At 39.0% G+C, this 18,873-nt stretch overlaps 1 protein-coding gene across 1 annotated transcript in view; it reads right to left on the bottom strand.

Moving 5' to 3' along the window:
- The window catches only part of Liprin-beta (liprin-beta), a 154,472-nt gene that overhangs the window by 19,780 nt on the left and 115,819 nt on the right, over nt 1-18,873 (bottom strand). The window contains exons 13-14 of the mRNA XM_068226107.1: nt 17,711-17,919; nt 13,561-13,692 (exon numbers count right to left, since the gene is read on the bottom strand). Coding sequence (XP_068082208.1) covers nt 13,561-13,692; nt 17,711-17,919 — 341 coding nt within the window. The remainder of the gene's footprint in view (nt 1-13,560; nt 13,693-17,710; nt 17,920-18,873) is intronic.

The raw sequence follows: 18,873 nt of genomic DNA, 5'->3' as shown, positions 1-18,873 counted from the left end.
ACTCCCAGCACTAAAAGCCATACAATAAATAAGTAACTTATATGTAAAATTTGCTCTTCACCTTGGTATACATATAACTCAGGTTCAACTGTATTACTTTCAGCTAGGATATTAGATTTTTGTGGGGAATTCAAATTGTAATGAACCAGTACAGAAACAAGGAATTTTCACTAAGATATGCTATTTAAACAGTCATAAGAAATATAATTTTTACACAGTTTTGGATGGCAGGTTGGAGGGAACAGACTGATATCCCCCAATATCTTCCCTGTTAAGCCAGGATACTAGAGTTTGTCTCTAAAGGCAAATATTACAATTCTGGTTGAATAAGGAAATTATCTTAACAATTTACCAGTACAGAACTTGTATATCCTTTAAAACTGCATAATTTTATGAGTTTCAGTCATGAATTAGTAATATTCTTGTATATGAGCAATTAAACAATACTGAAGCTGGTTCAAACCCCACTGTCGACAGTCCTGAAGATGGATTTTGGTGGTTTCTCATTTTCACACCAGGCAAATGCTGGGGCTGTACCTTAATGAAGACCGTGGCTGCTTCCTTCCCACTCCTAGCCTTTTTCTATCCCATTGTCGCCATAAGACATATCTGTGTCGGTGCGATGAAAACAAATTGTTTAAAAAAAAAACTGTGGCAATCAGCTGTGGTCTTACAAAAACCAAGAAGGTGGTGGTTTGGAAGTGGTCAAAGAATTTGCATAACTTGGGTCACTAATAAAAATCAAAGGAGGATATGACAAAGAGATAAGATGAAGAGTAAGTATCGCTCAAAATACAACTACCAGGCTAAGAATTTGGAAACATTCAGCACTATCCCAGAACAAATAATTAAATGTAATAAGGACACTTGTACTTTCCTTACTCACATACACATCAGAACTTGGACCATAAACATCGCCAAAAAAAAAAATCCAACTGAATATCACAAAATGTCTCTCCAAGGAAATTAACTATCATTCCCTTGATATTTTGGACACATTTCCAGAAGTAGTGATCCAGAAAATTTAATCATGCAAGGAAAAATCAGTGGTAAATGTCCAAGAGGGAGGTGTCTAAATCATTGGGCAGACCAGGTGAAGCCGCTGACTGAACATATCATATAGGGATAGATCATGCACATGCTCAAGAAAACAAAACATCAGAGGGTCACACTCAAAGACTGCAATAGGCCTGTGTAGTATTTATCACAACGTAGCAAAAACATGAGGCATGTCACACTCAGTGCATACGGAATGAGCTCATTGACATAATTGTGCTAATGAGGAAATGATTTGGAAATGGAAATGAAGTACCAATATTTTACAGAGAACAATTTCTAACTCTCTGAAATGCAATGACAAGAAGTACTGCCACACCTCACATGGATAACAGCTTCACAATGCTTTCTCGTGTTTCTGACAGGGCGCAGCAAGTCAGTTGAGGCAGATGTCTCCACTCTTCCAAAAGGGCGTCTTCAAGGGCTTGTAGTGTTTGGGGAGGAGGATTTCTCACTTGGATGTACTGCTCCAAATAGTCCCAGATTTGTTTAATCAGATTCAAGTCAGTACTTTTGGATGGCCACTGCATTCATTGCACATGATGCTTTTGCAGGAATCTCTGAATGCTGTTGGCATCATGCGCTAAAGCAAGGCCTCTCAAACGCCCAAAATCTCACGCATGCAAACTGCGGTGCAGAGTTCCTGTGCACAGTGCATTGGCCCCACTCGGCTCGTACCAACGCTTTGTCTCTGGGCTACTCGGCTAAGCTCGGCTCAGATTTGGAGTGCTACGGAGCAAGTGAGGAAGGGGGAGACAGGTGGAGCGAGCGAGACAGGCGTGGGGAAAGAGAGAGACAGCGCTATTGCTCCAAATCGAGGAGTGGGGGTCTGCACTCTGGTCAACCAAGTGAAGTCGTCTTTTGCACCGTGCACAGTGCATGCACCCTGAGAGGCCCTGTGCTAAAGTGAGGAATCACATGTGGCTCTAAGACCTCGTCAATGTAATCTCAAGCAGTTAAGGATCCACTGCGAATGATCAGATTGTTTTTCGTACTTGCCCACACCACAATAGATCCACCTCCCTAAGCAACGGGTGGATTGTAGTCAGTGGATGAAATCACTCTCTATGGCTTCTCTAGACTCACAGACCATCATCCTAATGATTTAACATGAAACGGAATTCGTCCAAGAACACGCCAGTATCTTGGCTGCCAGTGCAGATGATTTCTAGCAAACTGCAGTCTCATGCCACAATGTAGTCTGTCCAGTGGAGGTATTTGAGCAGGTCTAGAGATCTCAAATTGGCCACTCAAAGCCTGTTTCTGACTGTTTGGTTACTAATTTGTACTCCAGAAGCCTGCTGTAGGTCTACCTGCTGTGCTCGTGATATAACAAACCAGTTTCGGAGAGCTTGTAGATGCACAAAACGATCCTGCCCTGGGATTGTTTTCCTTTGGCGGCTCATGTCAGGGTCCCTGACAACACTTCCAGCCTCCTGGAAATATTTCAACAGATATCAAATCATATTCTCAGCAATCACTAGCAGCATTCTGGCAACTTATCTCTGCGAGTAACCTTCTTGAAGCAGTGCAAGTAGTGAAGGGTAGTATGAGACGGAGTCTTGAGATTTCTCGAGATTAACTTAAGTATGGTGTCAAAAAGCGACTAGGGCACTCATTTCTATCATTTCTACCAAGATCTATTTTGACATGGTATAATATAATTATAAATGATACGTATTTTGGCGCTGTATATAGCGGTAAGTACACTAAGGAGTAGGTTATGTGCAGAAACTGACGGCTACTGTAGGTATATATCGTTATCAGTCATAATTTATCAGACCCCACATTCAATATTCATATGACCCATGTTTGCATTTACCAACATTATAGTGACGAAAGTGAAAATTCCTTACAATGTAATAGAGTATTCATGCGACAATTAAGTATATGACAGTGCAATGTGTCACACATGCAAACTGCAGTGCAAAGTTCCTGTGCACAGTGCATCGGCTCCACTCGGCTCAGCTCGTACCAACGCTTTGTCTCTGGGCTACTCGGCTAAGCTCGGCTCGGATTTGAAGTGGGGGTCTATCGTTTTATGTCTAACTGCAAGCGATAACTTTAAGACGATGTCCGAAGACAACTTAAGTCATGGACGTTTGGTTATTTTAAAGAAATGCCACACTGCACAGCCGCTGAGTTGTTTGTTAATAAGAAGTAAGATACATCAGCAGAAATACTTCTGGAATGATCTAGCGCTTAATATCACTGAAGGGAAATCGTCACAGAGAACAAATCCGGCACTGTCTGCATCACAAAAAGCTACAATGTCGACAACAACTGTGAGGTATCCAGGTAGGTGTGCACCCTATCTACTATTATTCACAAATTATGCAGGGTTATTCAGCAAAGAAATCCACCTCAAATAGTTTGTGAACCGCTTAAGATAGTGTTTTCACTTTCATTTATGGTACTAAGGGGCTCATAGATCAGCATGCACATTTATTCACAAATCTAATACCATCAAGGTTTGGAAAGAACAGTTGTTAATCAAGGGAGTTTAGCACAGGCACAAGTAAGTGGAAGGAATCTTGGGACTTAGCTGGGCCCTTACAGACTATAAACTTCATTTTTATCCCTACTGAAGATTGAACGCTCACGTTAATACCAAAACAGTATTTTTTATCCTCCTAAGTAAATACTTTAGTATCATCTTGTAAGAGGAGTGTTACCAGGCGAGTTGGCCGTGCAGTTAGGGGCACATGATTAACTTTTCTGGATCACTACTTCTGGAAATGTGTCCAAAATATCAAGGGAATGATAGTTAATTTCCTTGGAGAGACATTTTGTGATATTCAGTTGGATTTTTTTTTTTGGCGATGTTTATGGTCCAAGTTCTGATGTGTATGTGAGTAAGGAAAGTACAAGTGTCCTTATTACATTTAATTATTTGTTCTGGGATAGTGTTCAATGTTTCCAAATTCTTAGCCTGGTAGTTGTATTTTGAGCGATACTTACTCTTCATCTTATCTCTTTGTCATATCCTCCTTTGATTTTTATTAGTGACCCAAGTTATGCAAATTCTTTGACCACTTCCAAACCACCACCTTCTTGGTTTTTGTAAGACCACAGCTGATTGCCACAGTTTTTTTTTTAAACAATTTGTTTTCATCGCACCGACACAGATATGTCTTATGGCGACAATGGGATAGAAAAAGGCTAGGAGTGGGAAGGAAGCAGCCACGGTCTTCATTAAGGTACAGCCCCAGCATTTGCCTGGTGTGAAAATGAGAAACCACCAAAATCCATCTTCAGGACTGTCGACAGTGGGGTTTGAACCAGCTTCAGTATTGTTTAATTGCTCATATACAAGAATATTACTAATTCATGACTGAAACTCATAAAATTATGCAGTTTTAAAGGATATACAAGTTCTGTACTGGTAAATTGTTAAGATAATTTCCTTATTCAACCAGAATTGTAATATTTGCCTTTAGAGACAAACTCTAGTATCCTGGCTTAACAGGGAAGATATTGGGGGATATCAGTCTGTTCCCTCCAACCTGCCATCCAAAACTGTGTAAAAATTATATTTCTTATGACTGTTTAAATAGCATATCTTAGTGAAAATTCCTTGTTTCTGTACTGGTTCATTACAATTTGAATTCCCCACAAAAATCTAATATCCTAGCTGAAAGTAATACAGTTGAACCTGAGTTATATGTATACCAAGGTGAAGAGCAAATTTTACATATAAGTTACTTATTTATTGTATGGCTTTTAGTGCTGGGAGTGTCTGAGGACATGTTTGGTTCGCCTGGTGTAGGTCTTTCTATTCAACGCACATGGGCAACCTGCGTGCCTCGATGAATGATGAGGATGACGATGATGAGAATGATGATGATGATGATGTAGGGAGAGGGTGAAACCCTGTGTCAGCACTTAGCTTACTCCTGTCAAATAACATCAAGGTCTGCTCAAAGCTTTACGTTTCCATCCGACAGGCAAATCACCATCAACTGCGTCATATGCCCTCACTCGATATGAACTCTGCGGAGAGGTTTAGAATTGTATCCAGGCTTTGGGCATGCATTCTAGTAATTAGAAATTGTATACCACCACCTCTCCTTCCCTGCCAGCTCGGTTCTCGTTTATGTACATGCTCTGTATCAACAGTACTTCTTATTTGAAGCCTTTTTTAAAATATATATTCACCAGCAAATAAATAAATAAATAAATAAATAAATAAATAAATAAATAAATAAATAAATAAATAAATAAATAGATAAATAAATAAATAAACGTGAAATGCTATGTATTCCAGACAAAATTTAAGATCAGTCCATTTGAAACCTGGTAAAAATCAAATATGGCATTACAACAATAGGGCAATATATTTTAAATTAAATACCCCATTTGAAAAGTTTCAGTTCAATAACTGAGAAACATTATTCATCGTGACAATCACAACAGTCCACCAACACAAATATGGAAATGTTGAAACCTGGAGCTCAACACCGTTTCTATGCAGTCCATTTGTCCACAATAAATAATGCTACTTGCTTCATGTCCCACTAACTACTTTTTCAGTTTTCAGAGACACCAAGGTGCCGATTTTTGTCCCGCAGGAATTCTTTTACATGCCAGTAAATATACCGACACAAGGCTGACGCATTTGAGCACTTTCAAATACCACCAGACTAAGCAAGGATCGAACCTGCCAAGTTGGGGTCAGAAGGCCAGTGCCTCAACTCTGAGCCACTCTCAACCTGGCCATTTATCCACATGTTTTCAACACATTTTCATTGCCTCAGTAATGGGTTTTACCACCTCTAGCCATAGTTACGACTGTAATTTGATCAAGCATGCTCAGGGTGCAATAGAATGTTCTCTAGTGGTTCCCATTCTTCCTGGAGCACAGCCTGAAGCCAAGTTAGTGTGTCAGAGGGACAACTCCTAGTACGTCTCCCAAGAATATCCCAGACATGCTCCATTATGTTTAGGTCGGGACTACAAGCAGGCCACACCATGTGCTCAAATTCCGACTTCATCCAGGTACTCACGTACACAAACGGCAATGTGTGGGCGAGCACTGTTGTGCAACAAGATAAAGTTCTCGCCAATGACAGGTGTAAAAGGCAACACGTGATCCACTAAAATCTCCTGGATGTATCAGTGGGCTGTCAGACTTCCATTCTCAACAAAGACAGGCTCTGTGCGCGCATCAGTGGTAATCTCAACCCAGACCATCACAGAGCCTCCAGTGAACAGTGTTCTTGCAGAGAAAGTACAGGGTGAATAACATTCCCCGGACCTCCATACTCTCTCCCTTCCATCCAGTGCCCTCAAGCAGAATCCGGATTCATCTGTAAACAGCACTGAGCTCCACTGCTCCACAAACCACTTCCAATGGGGATTGCTGAATTGCATTCAAGAGGCACGGTGCTCACATGTAAGGAGATGTTCTGTGGCGGGCTTCTTGTACTTTAAATCCATTTCATACAACTTCCTTCTTGCTGGTCCTTTCACTGATGTTCGTGCCCTGTACTTGCTGTAAACGATTTCTGGCCTCCACAGCTGTTGTGCCATTCAAGAAGAATTTGCATTACAAGAAAGCGATCATTGAACTCAGTAGTGCTTCTCCTACAACCAGAATTGTAGATATTGTCCTCTCTGTACTTCATAACATTTCTGTACACATCAGAACAAAACGTGCCTATAACGTCTGCTACATAGCGTATAGTCGCGCACATTCTCCACTAACGCCACAGCCCTTGCTGCGTTTTCAGAGCCTTTATGACCTGATTTACAAGTAACACTAACTTTTGTAAACAAGCTGTAACGTCCACAAAAATATGCGGCACGAGAATTCACAGCAATAAACCTTAAGACAGGTGTTTGTGGTTATTCTTGTCCAAAAGGCAAGAAACGGCAATATTGGTGCTGTGACTGCCGCGGTCAATAATGTTCTCAATTACTGTACTGAAACTTCTCAAATGGGTTAATTAACTTATGATACATGGCCATATTATTGTAATGTCATAACATTTAATTTACTCAAGGTTTGAAATTGACTAACATTAAATTTTGTCTCAAATACATAATGTTTCACTTTATTTTCCATCGAGTGTATCTCTTTTTTTTCTTTAGTTCCCTGTTCCAAATTATTTCTGGGTCGGGCAGTGGGTGGTATACAAAAGCCTTCCACTTCATTTTACCTTTCTGCTGTTTTTCCCTTAACACTCAGCAGAAGCTAAGTCCTCTATATTTAATGTCCCTCCCAACAATTCAATCACAAATTAAAGGAAAGGAAAGTCAAGGAAGACCAAGCTTACAATGGATGGGCCTGGTTAAAAACATCAAAAAACAACGTGACCAGGACTGGAATGTGGTGATGGATCACGAGTGGTGGTGGGTAAAATGGAAAGAAATCGTATTTGTCCTAACCCAGCAGCATCTGGATACAAGCAAATGATGATGACGACAATGATTTTCTATCACCATTATGACCTTCCCTCTATCTGTTCTTACCTTACACACCATTCCTTGGTAATTTTAAATCTGCAAGAATTATAACAAATATCTTGTTTAACAGGCCACTGGGATAACACAATCTGAGAAGATGATGTTTCTTCATAATTAGTGGTAAGTTTACAGTTCATGTTTATGGCGAAACATCAAGAGATATTGTGTCATTTCACTTCACGGTAAGTAACTTAACCTAACCTAACATCATGATACGTATCAGTATGCTAGCAGATGTATTCTGTTTCAAGCTGATCAGAAGTTATTTTGAACAATTAGCAGGTAATCCATGATTCTTACTTAAGCAAGTTTCAGAAAAGGGCATCAGGAAATCAAATGTGTAATTTGCAGTGGTTAAAGGAAATGTCTGCTAAATAATACTACAGTGTGTAAGATCACTGATGCCTCTAAACACACCCTTAAATGCAATGCTTGCATACAGAAGGATGTTCATATCAGTGTGATAGAACCCTCGCACTATATGTAGAGGTGAGAGATATCATTGTCAGTATTCGATGTATTATTATTATTATTATTATTATTATTATTATTATTATTATTATTATTATTCTTATTATCATCTGTATTTCATTTGTATATTTATTCATATTTGTAAGCTGGAAGGTCTCCATATGTAGGTATGAGTAATTTGTTTTGTACAATGGCTGGGAAAACATTGCTTTAATAACTCTGGTAAGTTCTATGACTCATGTGGAACACCCCAGAGTTTGTTTATGTCATGGGATCAAGAAGAAGTTCACGACATGGTCTTGACTAGAGGATACATTCATGATTGGCTGACCACAAGGCATATCATGTGAGAGGAAGGGGAATGCTGATGTCTATAAAGGTTGATCATACGACAGGAAATGACACACTGTACGGGAAGGAAGTAGTGCTAAGGCACACGGGAGTGAAACTGGATATACAGTATTCGAGTGACACTGCTACAATGGACTGGACTTCAAACGTTCGTGGAACGTAGTCTTGTTATGTTCGTAGAAAGTGGCTGATCGACAAATTGTGGAGTGCTTACGCATTAGGTATTGTAGCACTTGTGGCGGCCTGGCATTATATGTTGGTGAAAGCTATCTCAGACTTTCCATAATTTATGTTCAGGATCGACAAGCGTGTGTTGCTCAAATGTATATATCTTTACAACAAGTGTTAAAGTCTGTGCACACAGTATTACGAGGTACAGTATCTGTGTGATGTTATAAGTGCCGATTATGAGAATTGGCAAGTCGTGTTGATACAGAGTCAGTGAAGGGTTCTTATCTACATATATGTACATTGTTCAACTAACTAACTACAAATGGTGGCTTAGTTCTCGCTTTCGTTTTCCCACTGCTTCCATGTTGTAGTTGTAAATATGGAGTTTTGTTTTCCCACTGTTTTCATTGTTGTTGTTGTTGTTGTTGTTGTAAATATAGAGTCTTCCAGTAATCTTTTGTTTGTGTATTATAAGTGTATTTTGGTGTGTTGATGAGGTGCTCATGCATGGATTTTATTGAGAATATAGTTAGATATTTTAGAATCAGTGGAGTTATTGATGAACCTAGGTGCAATTCCTACCTATTTAGTTGTTTTCAGAAGGTTAGGTAAGGCCTGTAGCAGATGTACCAGTACGCAGCATCATGTACACGCCATGGGAGATAAAGAATTATTATGCTCTATCTAAATTCAAGGGATCCATTCTGGTGAACTCTGGCGCCCATACTACGGACATTTCAATTAATTATGTTTATTAATTTAATTTATTTCAATTATTTTTATTAAGTTTTTGAGTAATGTTATTTATTTATAATTTTATTTATATATTTTTATTACTGATATTCTACTATTGTTTATTTTATTAGTATTCACAAATGGTAACATCAGAAAGCAGTACCATTTGGACTTTGCAACAACAAAAGCTACCTTTACAGAAAACAACATTCAAATTATACCATCTTAGATAGAAGCTGCTCCCCCCACCCAACACTGATACTTACAGCACTCTTCTTTGAGCGTGAAGCTCAGCGATGACAAGGCTGAAGTACATGCTAGTATTGCTATGAGCAGTGATAAGAAATTTTTTGCCCATGGGATGGGGAATTGCTCAAAGTGGACGGAAAGAGAAGCCAAGAACTGGTTGGTTTTAGCCACCTTAGACTACATCGCTAGGAATATAAGGGAGTTGCTTATTTACAATTTATGCATGCTGAAAGAATCACATATAATCATCAGAGAAAGAATCCAGCCAGCACTGCCAAGTAGGGGAAAGGAAAAAAAGAAGGAAAGCAATATACCCAGAATATACAATAAACACACGCATTGCTGAGGATGACCCATAAAATAAATATTTTTGACTTTCATCACCATCAGTGTAAGCAGAGTAGTCCACAGGTATGAGAAGCAGCAATGTGATCTGTGCTCCAGAGAGGACGAGTGAGAGCAACTGGCGGAAGAGACAAGATACAGAATGAGAAGGGTTGTCAATGTTCAACCTTGAGTCTGCTCTGGATTTAAGAAGGAATTGAAGTACAATTTTAGAATCTCTTGAGGAAAGAGAAAGGTGTAAGGGTAGATAGTCTCCTGCAAATTTAAAATAGTGAAGTATCATTCAAGGTGACGTGAGAACTGTACTTAGTGGGGATAATAACACTTTCTCTGCAGCTCGGATCACCATTTCAAATCTCCTTGGACTGAGAGACAGTGTTGCCAGGTCCACAAATAAAAAAATCGTCAGACTGTACATAAAAATTTCGGGAATTTAAATGAAAATTTCGGTAATTCCTTCAGCAGCTGAAGATGTACAAAATAACTTTTGCACTTAAGTACATTTCATTAATAGACTTGAAATGAGAGGCATTTGGGTAATCAACATCATTAAAGGGCGTTTTCTCTAGACAGTCCTCTTTCATAGAGCACTTTAGAATTTTTCTCAAGTTTCACTCAACCTCACGATACATGGTATGGATTTGAGGTCTTTTTGATTGTATTCTGAGATTTGAAGTGTAGAATTTAGGCAGAACAATGTCCAGAAAAAGAAGAAAATGTTTGGTTGCACAATCATTTAATTTCTGCAAATCAGTGTTACTTGCCAGAAGCCTGTCATTACACACATCATTGATAAAATACAGTTTAAGTGCCTCGTATTGCTCTAGAAGCCTACATACAACAATATGTACAGAAAGCCAGCATGTCTGACTAGGGTGAAGTAATTTATGGGGCTTTACTTTCACAAAATTTTGGAATTCTTTTAGTTCATCTATGCATTTAGGACTACAATGAAAGTAGCTATAAGTAGCCCTTGCAAGATCTTCTATGCCCCTTGGTAATTTTAGGCATGCATATGACACACACATCCATCCATGAAAAGTTGCATTTTTTTTTCCCATTCTGCATTATACTATACTTAATTTTTTTTCTTTACTCTTCATTGATTTTGACACATATGCCAAATCAGAACTCGAACTAGAACCAATATTTCTTAAAAATCGTGCCAGCTAACTATTAGGAATAGTGACACAGATTAATATGCAGCTAGAAGTAGTCTCATCTGAACAACAACTGACTGTGCTTCACCCACTTAACATTATGATTTGATTCTATATGCAGGTCAGGGATTTCCCTTCGAATGATATAGTCAAGCGTGAGTTTTGAGTTTCAAGCATAAAATGAATGCGGGGAAGTAATTTTTTTTTTTTACAATTTGTTTTACGTCGCACCAACACAGATAGGTCTTATGGCGACGACGGGATAGGAAAGGCCTAGGAGTGGGAAGGAAGGGGCTGTGGCCTTAATTTAGATACAGCCCCAGCATTTGCCTGGTGTGAAAATGGGAAACCACTATCTCGTGGATGCAAGCTAACAGCCGCGCGCCCCTAACCGCACGGTAAACTCGCCCAGTAGGGGGGGGAGTAATTAACGAGTGATGTTGTGACGCAGTGAGACGAGGAAAGAGTTTTTCAGCACAAATATATTATGTACCATTAATCATCATTATTCATTTTTCCTTAAATTTGGATTGGAAGATATTTTGGGAATTTTTTTTCTTTCAAGTTTTCTTTTTTTTTTTTTTTTTGCTAGGGGCTTTACGTCGCGCCGACACAGATAGGTCTTATGGCGACGATGGGATAGGAAAGGCCTAGGAGTTGGAAGGAAGCGGCCGTGGCCTTAATTAAGGTACAGCCCCAGCATTTGCCTGGTGTGAAAATGGGAAACCACGGAAAACCATTTTTTTTTTGCTAGTTGTTTTACGTCGCACCGACACAGATAAGTCTTACGGCGACAATGGGACAGGAAAGGGTTAGGAGTGGGAAGGAAGCGGCCGTGGCCTTAATTAAGGTACAGCCCCAGCATTTGCCTGGTGTGAAAATGGGAAACCACGGAAAACCATTTTCAGGGCTGCCGACAGTGGGGTTCGAACCTACTATCTCCCGAATACTGGATACTGGCCGCACTTAAGCGACTGCAGCTATCGAGCTCGGTGAAAACCATTTTCAGGGCTGCCGATAGTGGGATTCGAACCTACTATCTCCCGGATGCAAGCTCACAGCCGCGCGCCTCTACGCGCACGGCCAACTCGCCCGGTCAAGTTTTCTGAAGTGCTGCAATATATATATATATATATCGGGAGAGCTCCTGAAATTTTCAGAGACCTGGCAACACTGCTGAGAGAGAGTGTAAGCCTCTAGGAGGTCCGCCGTCTCTATCAGGGTACAGAATGAAAACATTTTAGTAGTAGTTATTTACATGTGTTTCTATGTTCATTCATCTGAGCAAAGAAGAATATGGTGGAGAGACCACTGAAGAGGGCAGGGCAGTTCTTGGCAGATAAAGGAACAGTCATAAAGTAAAAGTCAGAGACATTGCACATTGGCTATTCACAGCAGAAGGTGACAAGAGTAGGTAGAAGCTGCTATGATTGATGATGAGCCCAGGCATTGCTGGACTAAGAGGGCACCTGTAGGTAACAGTCGAGCATTCAGCAGAAAGTTCTGTAATAAAAAGAGATCAATCGGGTGACAACTGGACATGGATAATCAGAATGTGGTTAGCAGGAGTGTTCGAGTATGTGTAGCATGGCCAATTAGGTGATGGCAGAACTACATCAATTTACGTCTAGCAAAGATGACCATGGTAATAGTTAAGTGAAGGATAGAGCTTCAGGGATGGAACGGATCTGCTTTATCCATAGGGCTATCTAGCATGATAGGCATGAAAAATGTCAAAGTAGAACTTCACATGGACTGAGGTTTTGATACATTGAGGGATCTATTACAGGGAAAGGGTTAATGATGTGCTGGTGTTGGAGATGCCACATGAAGTTGATTATGGACAACGGGTTGAGATAGTCTAGGACATAATGGGGGCTCACCGGATTTATATGGCCACACACAGAGAGAAAACATCATCTATGAAGTTCTACTGAGGAATTCTCCCTTGATTTTCTCCATAAACAAGTTAGATAAAGGAGGGAGATGATATAGATGTTGCCTCCCACAAGGAACCTGAAATATTTGTCCCGAACGAGTAAATTTATGGAATGGAAAATTTATAATGCCCAATAAAGGAGGGAGACTCAAAAATCATGTACCCATTATTCTTAAGTTCAGAAAGAATCAAAATCATCTTCACCTTCTCCTAACCACCATCACCCATGTCCTCTGGAACACATATCTCTCTACTGCTCCACTTCTCTTGGGACTCTTTCTCCTCTTGCACTGAAGATGGCTTAAAGTCAATGTAACTGTCTCTTACTGTCATTCATATTCTTAAGAAAATGTCAAGTCCATAAAAATCTTACCTCATTTCCTTTATACTTTTCCTTTCCCATCCTGACAGAAATAGACTTTGTTACAGTGAAACTGATGTAGACATCATATGACTTTTTTAAACATCTAAATGGTAGTCGTATCTACAGAACATATAAGGCGTAAGATCCACCACACATCATTAATGAGGGAGAAAACACTCAACAAACCATTTCTAAGCATTAAATCTTTACAGAAACCAGGAAGAAGTGAAGGTTATGTTAGTAGGACTTACGCCATCACCGTAAGGATGCAGGGACAGGCCTTCACCTGGCTTGGAAGGGTCCAATGGACACACTAGGTCACCTAGATCCATTTCAGACTTGGATTTCTTGCGTTTTAATGTGAACTGACTTTTCTTGGTTAACTGTAAAGAAATAAGAAATTCTGTAAGAGAGCATCATATACATATAAAACATAAAGATGTCATAAATTTTGTAAGAGAGCATCATATATAAAACAAACACTACTAAATTTCATAAACCCCGAGATGAAAGACGAAGTAAGGTTTCTGTGACATAAAATCATTGCTGGAATTCGCAAGAAACTACCTCCTGGTCACCCACAGTATTGAAAATATAAGGAATAATGCATATCGTGGTAATGAAACACTTCAAACAAATCAAAGTAGACACAAACTGGAAGAAGCTTCACAAGAAAAACATCATTATATCTCACTTCTTATATATGAGTGTTATACCTACATAAAGGGCCATCCTGAGAGACATATCAGGCAAGGAGATCAAATATAGTAGGATAGTTACCATATGAAGAGTATAAGAAAATTGGATAAATGATTAAAGTACTGAGTATATTGGAGAAGAGTATTATCAAATATACCATAATTTTTGTTGTAGCCTTCCTTCGATTTACGACTTACAGTTACCATGGTTGCCATGTACATATAATCTTGCTGCTGAAAATGTTACTTCCAAAATTTGATTTCCTAAGAAACCAAACAATGTTCAGTCTGATGTAGTGATAACATATCCACTGGGTGAGCAGAATATGGGTTGCCTGTGCACACGGTAGGTCCAATCCAGCTGCAAAGGTAGACCAACAAGCCAGAAATCCCAAGTTTTGTGGGAAATGTGAGTGCGTTATTAGTGTGAGCAAAGCAATTGCTGAAACCGCACATATACCGTAGAATGCTCAGAAAACTATGGCTAATAATGGGCTTAAGTACTGTATTCCACAACAAGAGTTTATTTACGATTCATATGTACATACGGAACGGACTCATGCTATCAGATTTTTAAAAATCCCCAATGACAGAACTCCAAGTTGTACTGTGATTCATAAATTGCTTAACAAATGTCAGGAATAATAATTAATTGTTATTGATTTTATGTCTTACTAACTACTTTCATGGTTTTTGAAGATGCCAAGGTGCCAGAATTTTGTCCCACAGAAGTTCTTTAATGTGCCGGTAAGTCTACCGACATGAGGCTGACGTATGTGAGCACCTTCAAATGACTGAGCCAGGATCAAACCTGCCAGGTTGGGCTCAGCAGACCAACACTGTCCGAGCTACTCAGCCTGGCACAAATTTCAGGAAATGGCGAATGGTAGAGATAAGAAGCAAAGATGACGATGTGCAGTGCTCACAGAACTTTTCTATGACACAGGGCATAGCTGAGAAAATTCTCCTAGAAAATCTGTTTAGTGTCTTTCTCAGCAATCAAGAATTTCCTATTGTTCTGAATAAATGGCCACAGAGTTACTGAATTAAAACCCTACATAAGTTTAATGTAGTGTAAGAACTTAAAACAAGTGATCCTCAATGTAGGATTAGATTCTGTAAATTGAAATGTGCAAAACAGAGTTACTAATCCCTATCTCATTATGTTTTCTGATGAAGCTTGGTTTCACTCCCTCAGCTTTGTTAATATGCAAAACTACCAGTAGAGGAGTTCAGAAAAACCTAGTATGCTGCGTGAGAAACCCCTTTATGACCAGGAAAGAGGTATGTGTAGAGATGCCAACCTTCAAAGGTGGTCATCAGAAGTGTGAATCTCAGAACAGATGGTGAGGAATGCAACATCACAGGCAAATTATAATATGCAATTTCAAACAATATCAACATGGTTTTCTATTCCTACAAGTTAAAAAACAAAAGAATTAAACACACAAACATAACTAAGTTACTTTTTTTGCAGCATCTCCACAGTTGCTGCTATTGAGAGATTCAAAATCTTGGGCAAATTACAATATGCAATTTCAAACAATATCAACATGTATCATTGTATTTCTCTGTGTTAAAAAAAAAAAAAAAGAGGACACATCTAACATAAGTTACTTTTCTTGCAGCAACTTCACAGTTGCTTCTTTTGCCACACAGAGATCCTTCTCAGGAAACTGCTTTTAATAGCAGATCTCAGAACATAACATTTTTGTACTTTCCACCAGGAGAGCACTAGGAGTTCTTGTACTCATATTCAGTTGAAAGTTAGTGTGATTCTTGCGAACAATACTGAATATTCGCTCAGTTGAAGCAATGCTGTGAGGTATCACTAAAATGGCAAACATCACTCGAGGAAGAACTGAATATTTAATGTTTCCAGAAGCATCTTTCAACTCTGAAATTTTTTCCCTTGGTACAACTATTGTTTCACAGTTTGAAATGTCTTCATTTAATGGATCTGTTTGGTAAGAAGCGAATTCCACTTCCAGTTTGTCTTTGTCAGTATTGAGTCATAATCATCATAAAAAATTAAAGTCATTGTAACACTGCTGATGGCTTGATACACTTACTAAAATTAAAACAGTCTATATCAGCACACATTAAAATAATTTAATCCATAACCGTGTTGTCTTGATCTTCTGTTATGTTAGCTTGTTTTATTCATTTTTCTATCATTATTACAGCACAATTGACCTCTACAATTTAAAATATTTTTTTAAGAAATGCTTCACCAGAGGGTCATGAAAAGGGAATTAGTCCAAAAGGTGATTGCATGCTGTAGTAAAGAAATTTCTTACCAATCTGAGGAACTGTCTCCAGATAAACTGCCGGACTCACTTCCTCATTTAATGTGCTATGTTGTTGTAACTCCATTTACAAGATTGTGGACATTTTTCTGACAACTCCCGCTACTGAACTTTTATGCCAGTAATGCATTTCAAACTTACTTCAAACTGTTTTCCAATATTTTCAGCTTTCAGAAACCTCACCACTAAATCCATCAATAATCCATTCATGTATCTGGCAACTTTATGTATTCAGGGAGTTTCTAGTTGCAACATGATGTACTTTGTGAAAATGGGGAGTGTGTCCTACAGAAATAACAAGTAAAGTTTAGTGGCATCATTTCCCCATTGCTACTTTGACAGCAAGAAATTTCCTATTGTTGCTTTCTGTTGACTTAACTTCTTCACGAACATGAAACAACAATTTCAATGGCTCCCACTGTTCTAATACCTTGTTTATTGAATCAATGAGAGATAACCATCCTGTGCTCATTTGTTTCCTGATACATCTTCAATTGTTTTCCTTCTTTTTTTCTTTTGGAGCTTCTTTGACGAAAGAAATATATGTCTACTATCAGTGTCTCCGCTGTTGCACTTGCTTCCAAGGTTTTAGTAGCCTTCCCAGAATGCTAAGTGAAGTAGGTGACAGATACAGCTTCATATAACCATTGAAGGATTCCACTGTTTCAAAAATGTTGACACTCCCTTAAATTTACTTACCATTGTGTTTGCATTGTCACAACCGAATGATACAGTTTTCACATTTCAGCATCTTGACCGTAATGTCCCTATTCAATACCTGAAATATGCTTTCCCCACTGTTATCATCACACTCCACCAAAGCAAGCAGTAGAGTAATTATCTTATTTTTTCTCACAAAAAATAAGTAAACACCAATGGATACAATTTGCAGGCATCGTTTTCATTATTACCTCAGTAGACAATGAGTAGAGTGCATTTTGAAGACAGCTGACTATTTCAGATACTGTTGACTCGTTTTGGTTCTGCCACTTTCATACTTTTTAGCAATTTCCGAGTTGGGAAACATGGCCTTGAATAATGGTCTAGCAGGGTCTGCTGCAGATAAGGCATTTGATGGAGACCACAGAGTAGTGGTAGCAAAATTTAAAATTGGTAAAATTGTGAGAGAGAAAGAAATAAGACAGAAGAAAATAAAAGTATGGAAATTAAATGATACAGAACTCAGGAGAAATTTCAGGAGGAATTAAAACAGTACATCCCTATATCATAAATGGAAAGTATAGAAGAAGAATGGACCAAATTTAAAAACACATTTGTAAGCTGTGCAGAGATTATTTATGGCAGAACTTCGGTGAGAGTGAAGGAAAACAAGACGCCTTGATGGAATGATGGTAGTGCTGTTACATCCATTAACAGAGATGAGCTGTACTCACCTTGAGCTTTGTGGTGGCTGAGAGTGGTACATAACCCAGGGTAGCCTCAGCCTCACGTTTCTCCTGGATGCAGTCTCGTCCCAGTAACTCTTTAAAGTGAGTGTTCAGGTGCCGTCTCAGCAATGTCTTGCTGGGTGGAATGGATAGCAGACTCGCTAATAGCTCAGCTGTGAAACGTGGCTCATGAACCATCAAACCTCCATGAACACCTGCAACATGAAATAATAATTATTTCCCCTTCACACACACACACACACACACACACACACACACACACACACACACACACACACACACACACACACACACACACACACACACACACACACACACACACACACACACACACACACACACACACACACACACACACACACACACACACACACACACACACACACACACACACACACACACACACACACACACACACACACACACACACACACACACACACACACATATATATATATATATATATATATATATATATTGATGGTACACCTTCCAGCTCCATTATGTGATCTGTTATCAACACATGGTCTCTTCTATCTAGAATAGGACTGTTACTTATGTAAAAGCTCTTCAAAATACTCTTTCCATCTTTGGAGTATGCTCTGTTGGTCTGTCAACACATTGTCCTTTCCATTTTTAGTAAAAGTGTTTATGCTAGTGTTGTTCTTGGTCCTTATCCATTGATATAACACCACCTTGTTCCTCTCTACATCTTTTGGCAGCATATCTGTTATGTCAACCCAACATTTCTTTTCTTGTACAATTTTTGTGCAGTTCTTTTTTTGTGATCCTTATACTCTGCCTCATTCTCAGCTGTCCTGTTTTTGCTCAGCTTTTTCCATCCTGTTCTTAGCTCAACTGAAGCTTTAACCCTATCATACCACCATGGTGTTTCTTTGACCTTCTGTCCAGTTGTAGTTCCAAATTTCTTCTGGCCATTTCACCATGGCTATTTTAAAACACATCCATTCTCTTTTCCACTCCTTGATGCTTCCTTTGGCATTCTTTGTTTCAACTTTTCTGGAACTCTTCCTATCTTTCACTTTGCACAGTTTTATGTCCTTATTTTCCTCTGTCTTTATTCAGTAAGTCTTTTAATCTTCCCAAGGTGAAATTTGGCACAGCTCTGATGTCTTATCAGTGGTTTC

This window comes from Anabrus simplex, chromosome 2 (assembly GCF_040414725.1).
Source record: "Anabrus simplex isolate iqAnaSimp1 chromosome 2, ASM4041472v1, whole genome shotgun sequence".
Lineage (NCBI taxonomy): Eukaryota > Metazoa > Arthropoda > Insecta > Orthoptera > Tettigoniidae > Anabrus > Anabrus simplex.
This window is presented reverse-complemented; position numbering and strand designations above follow the sequence as displayed.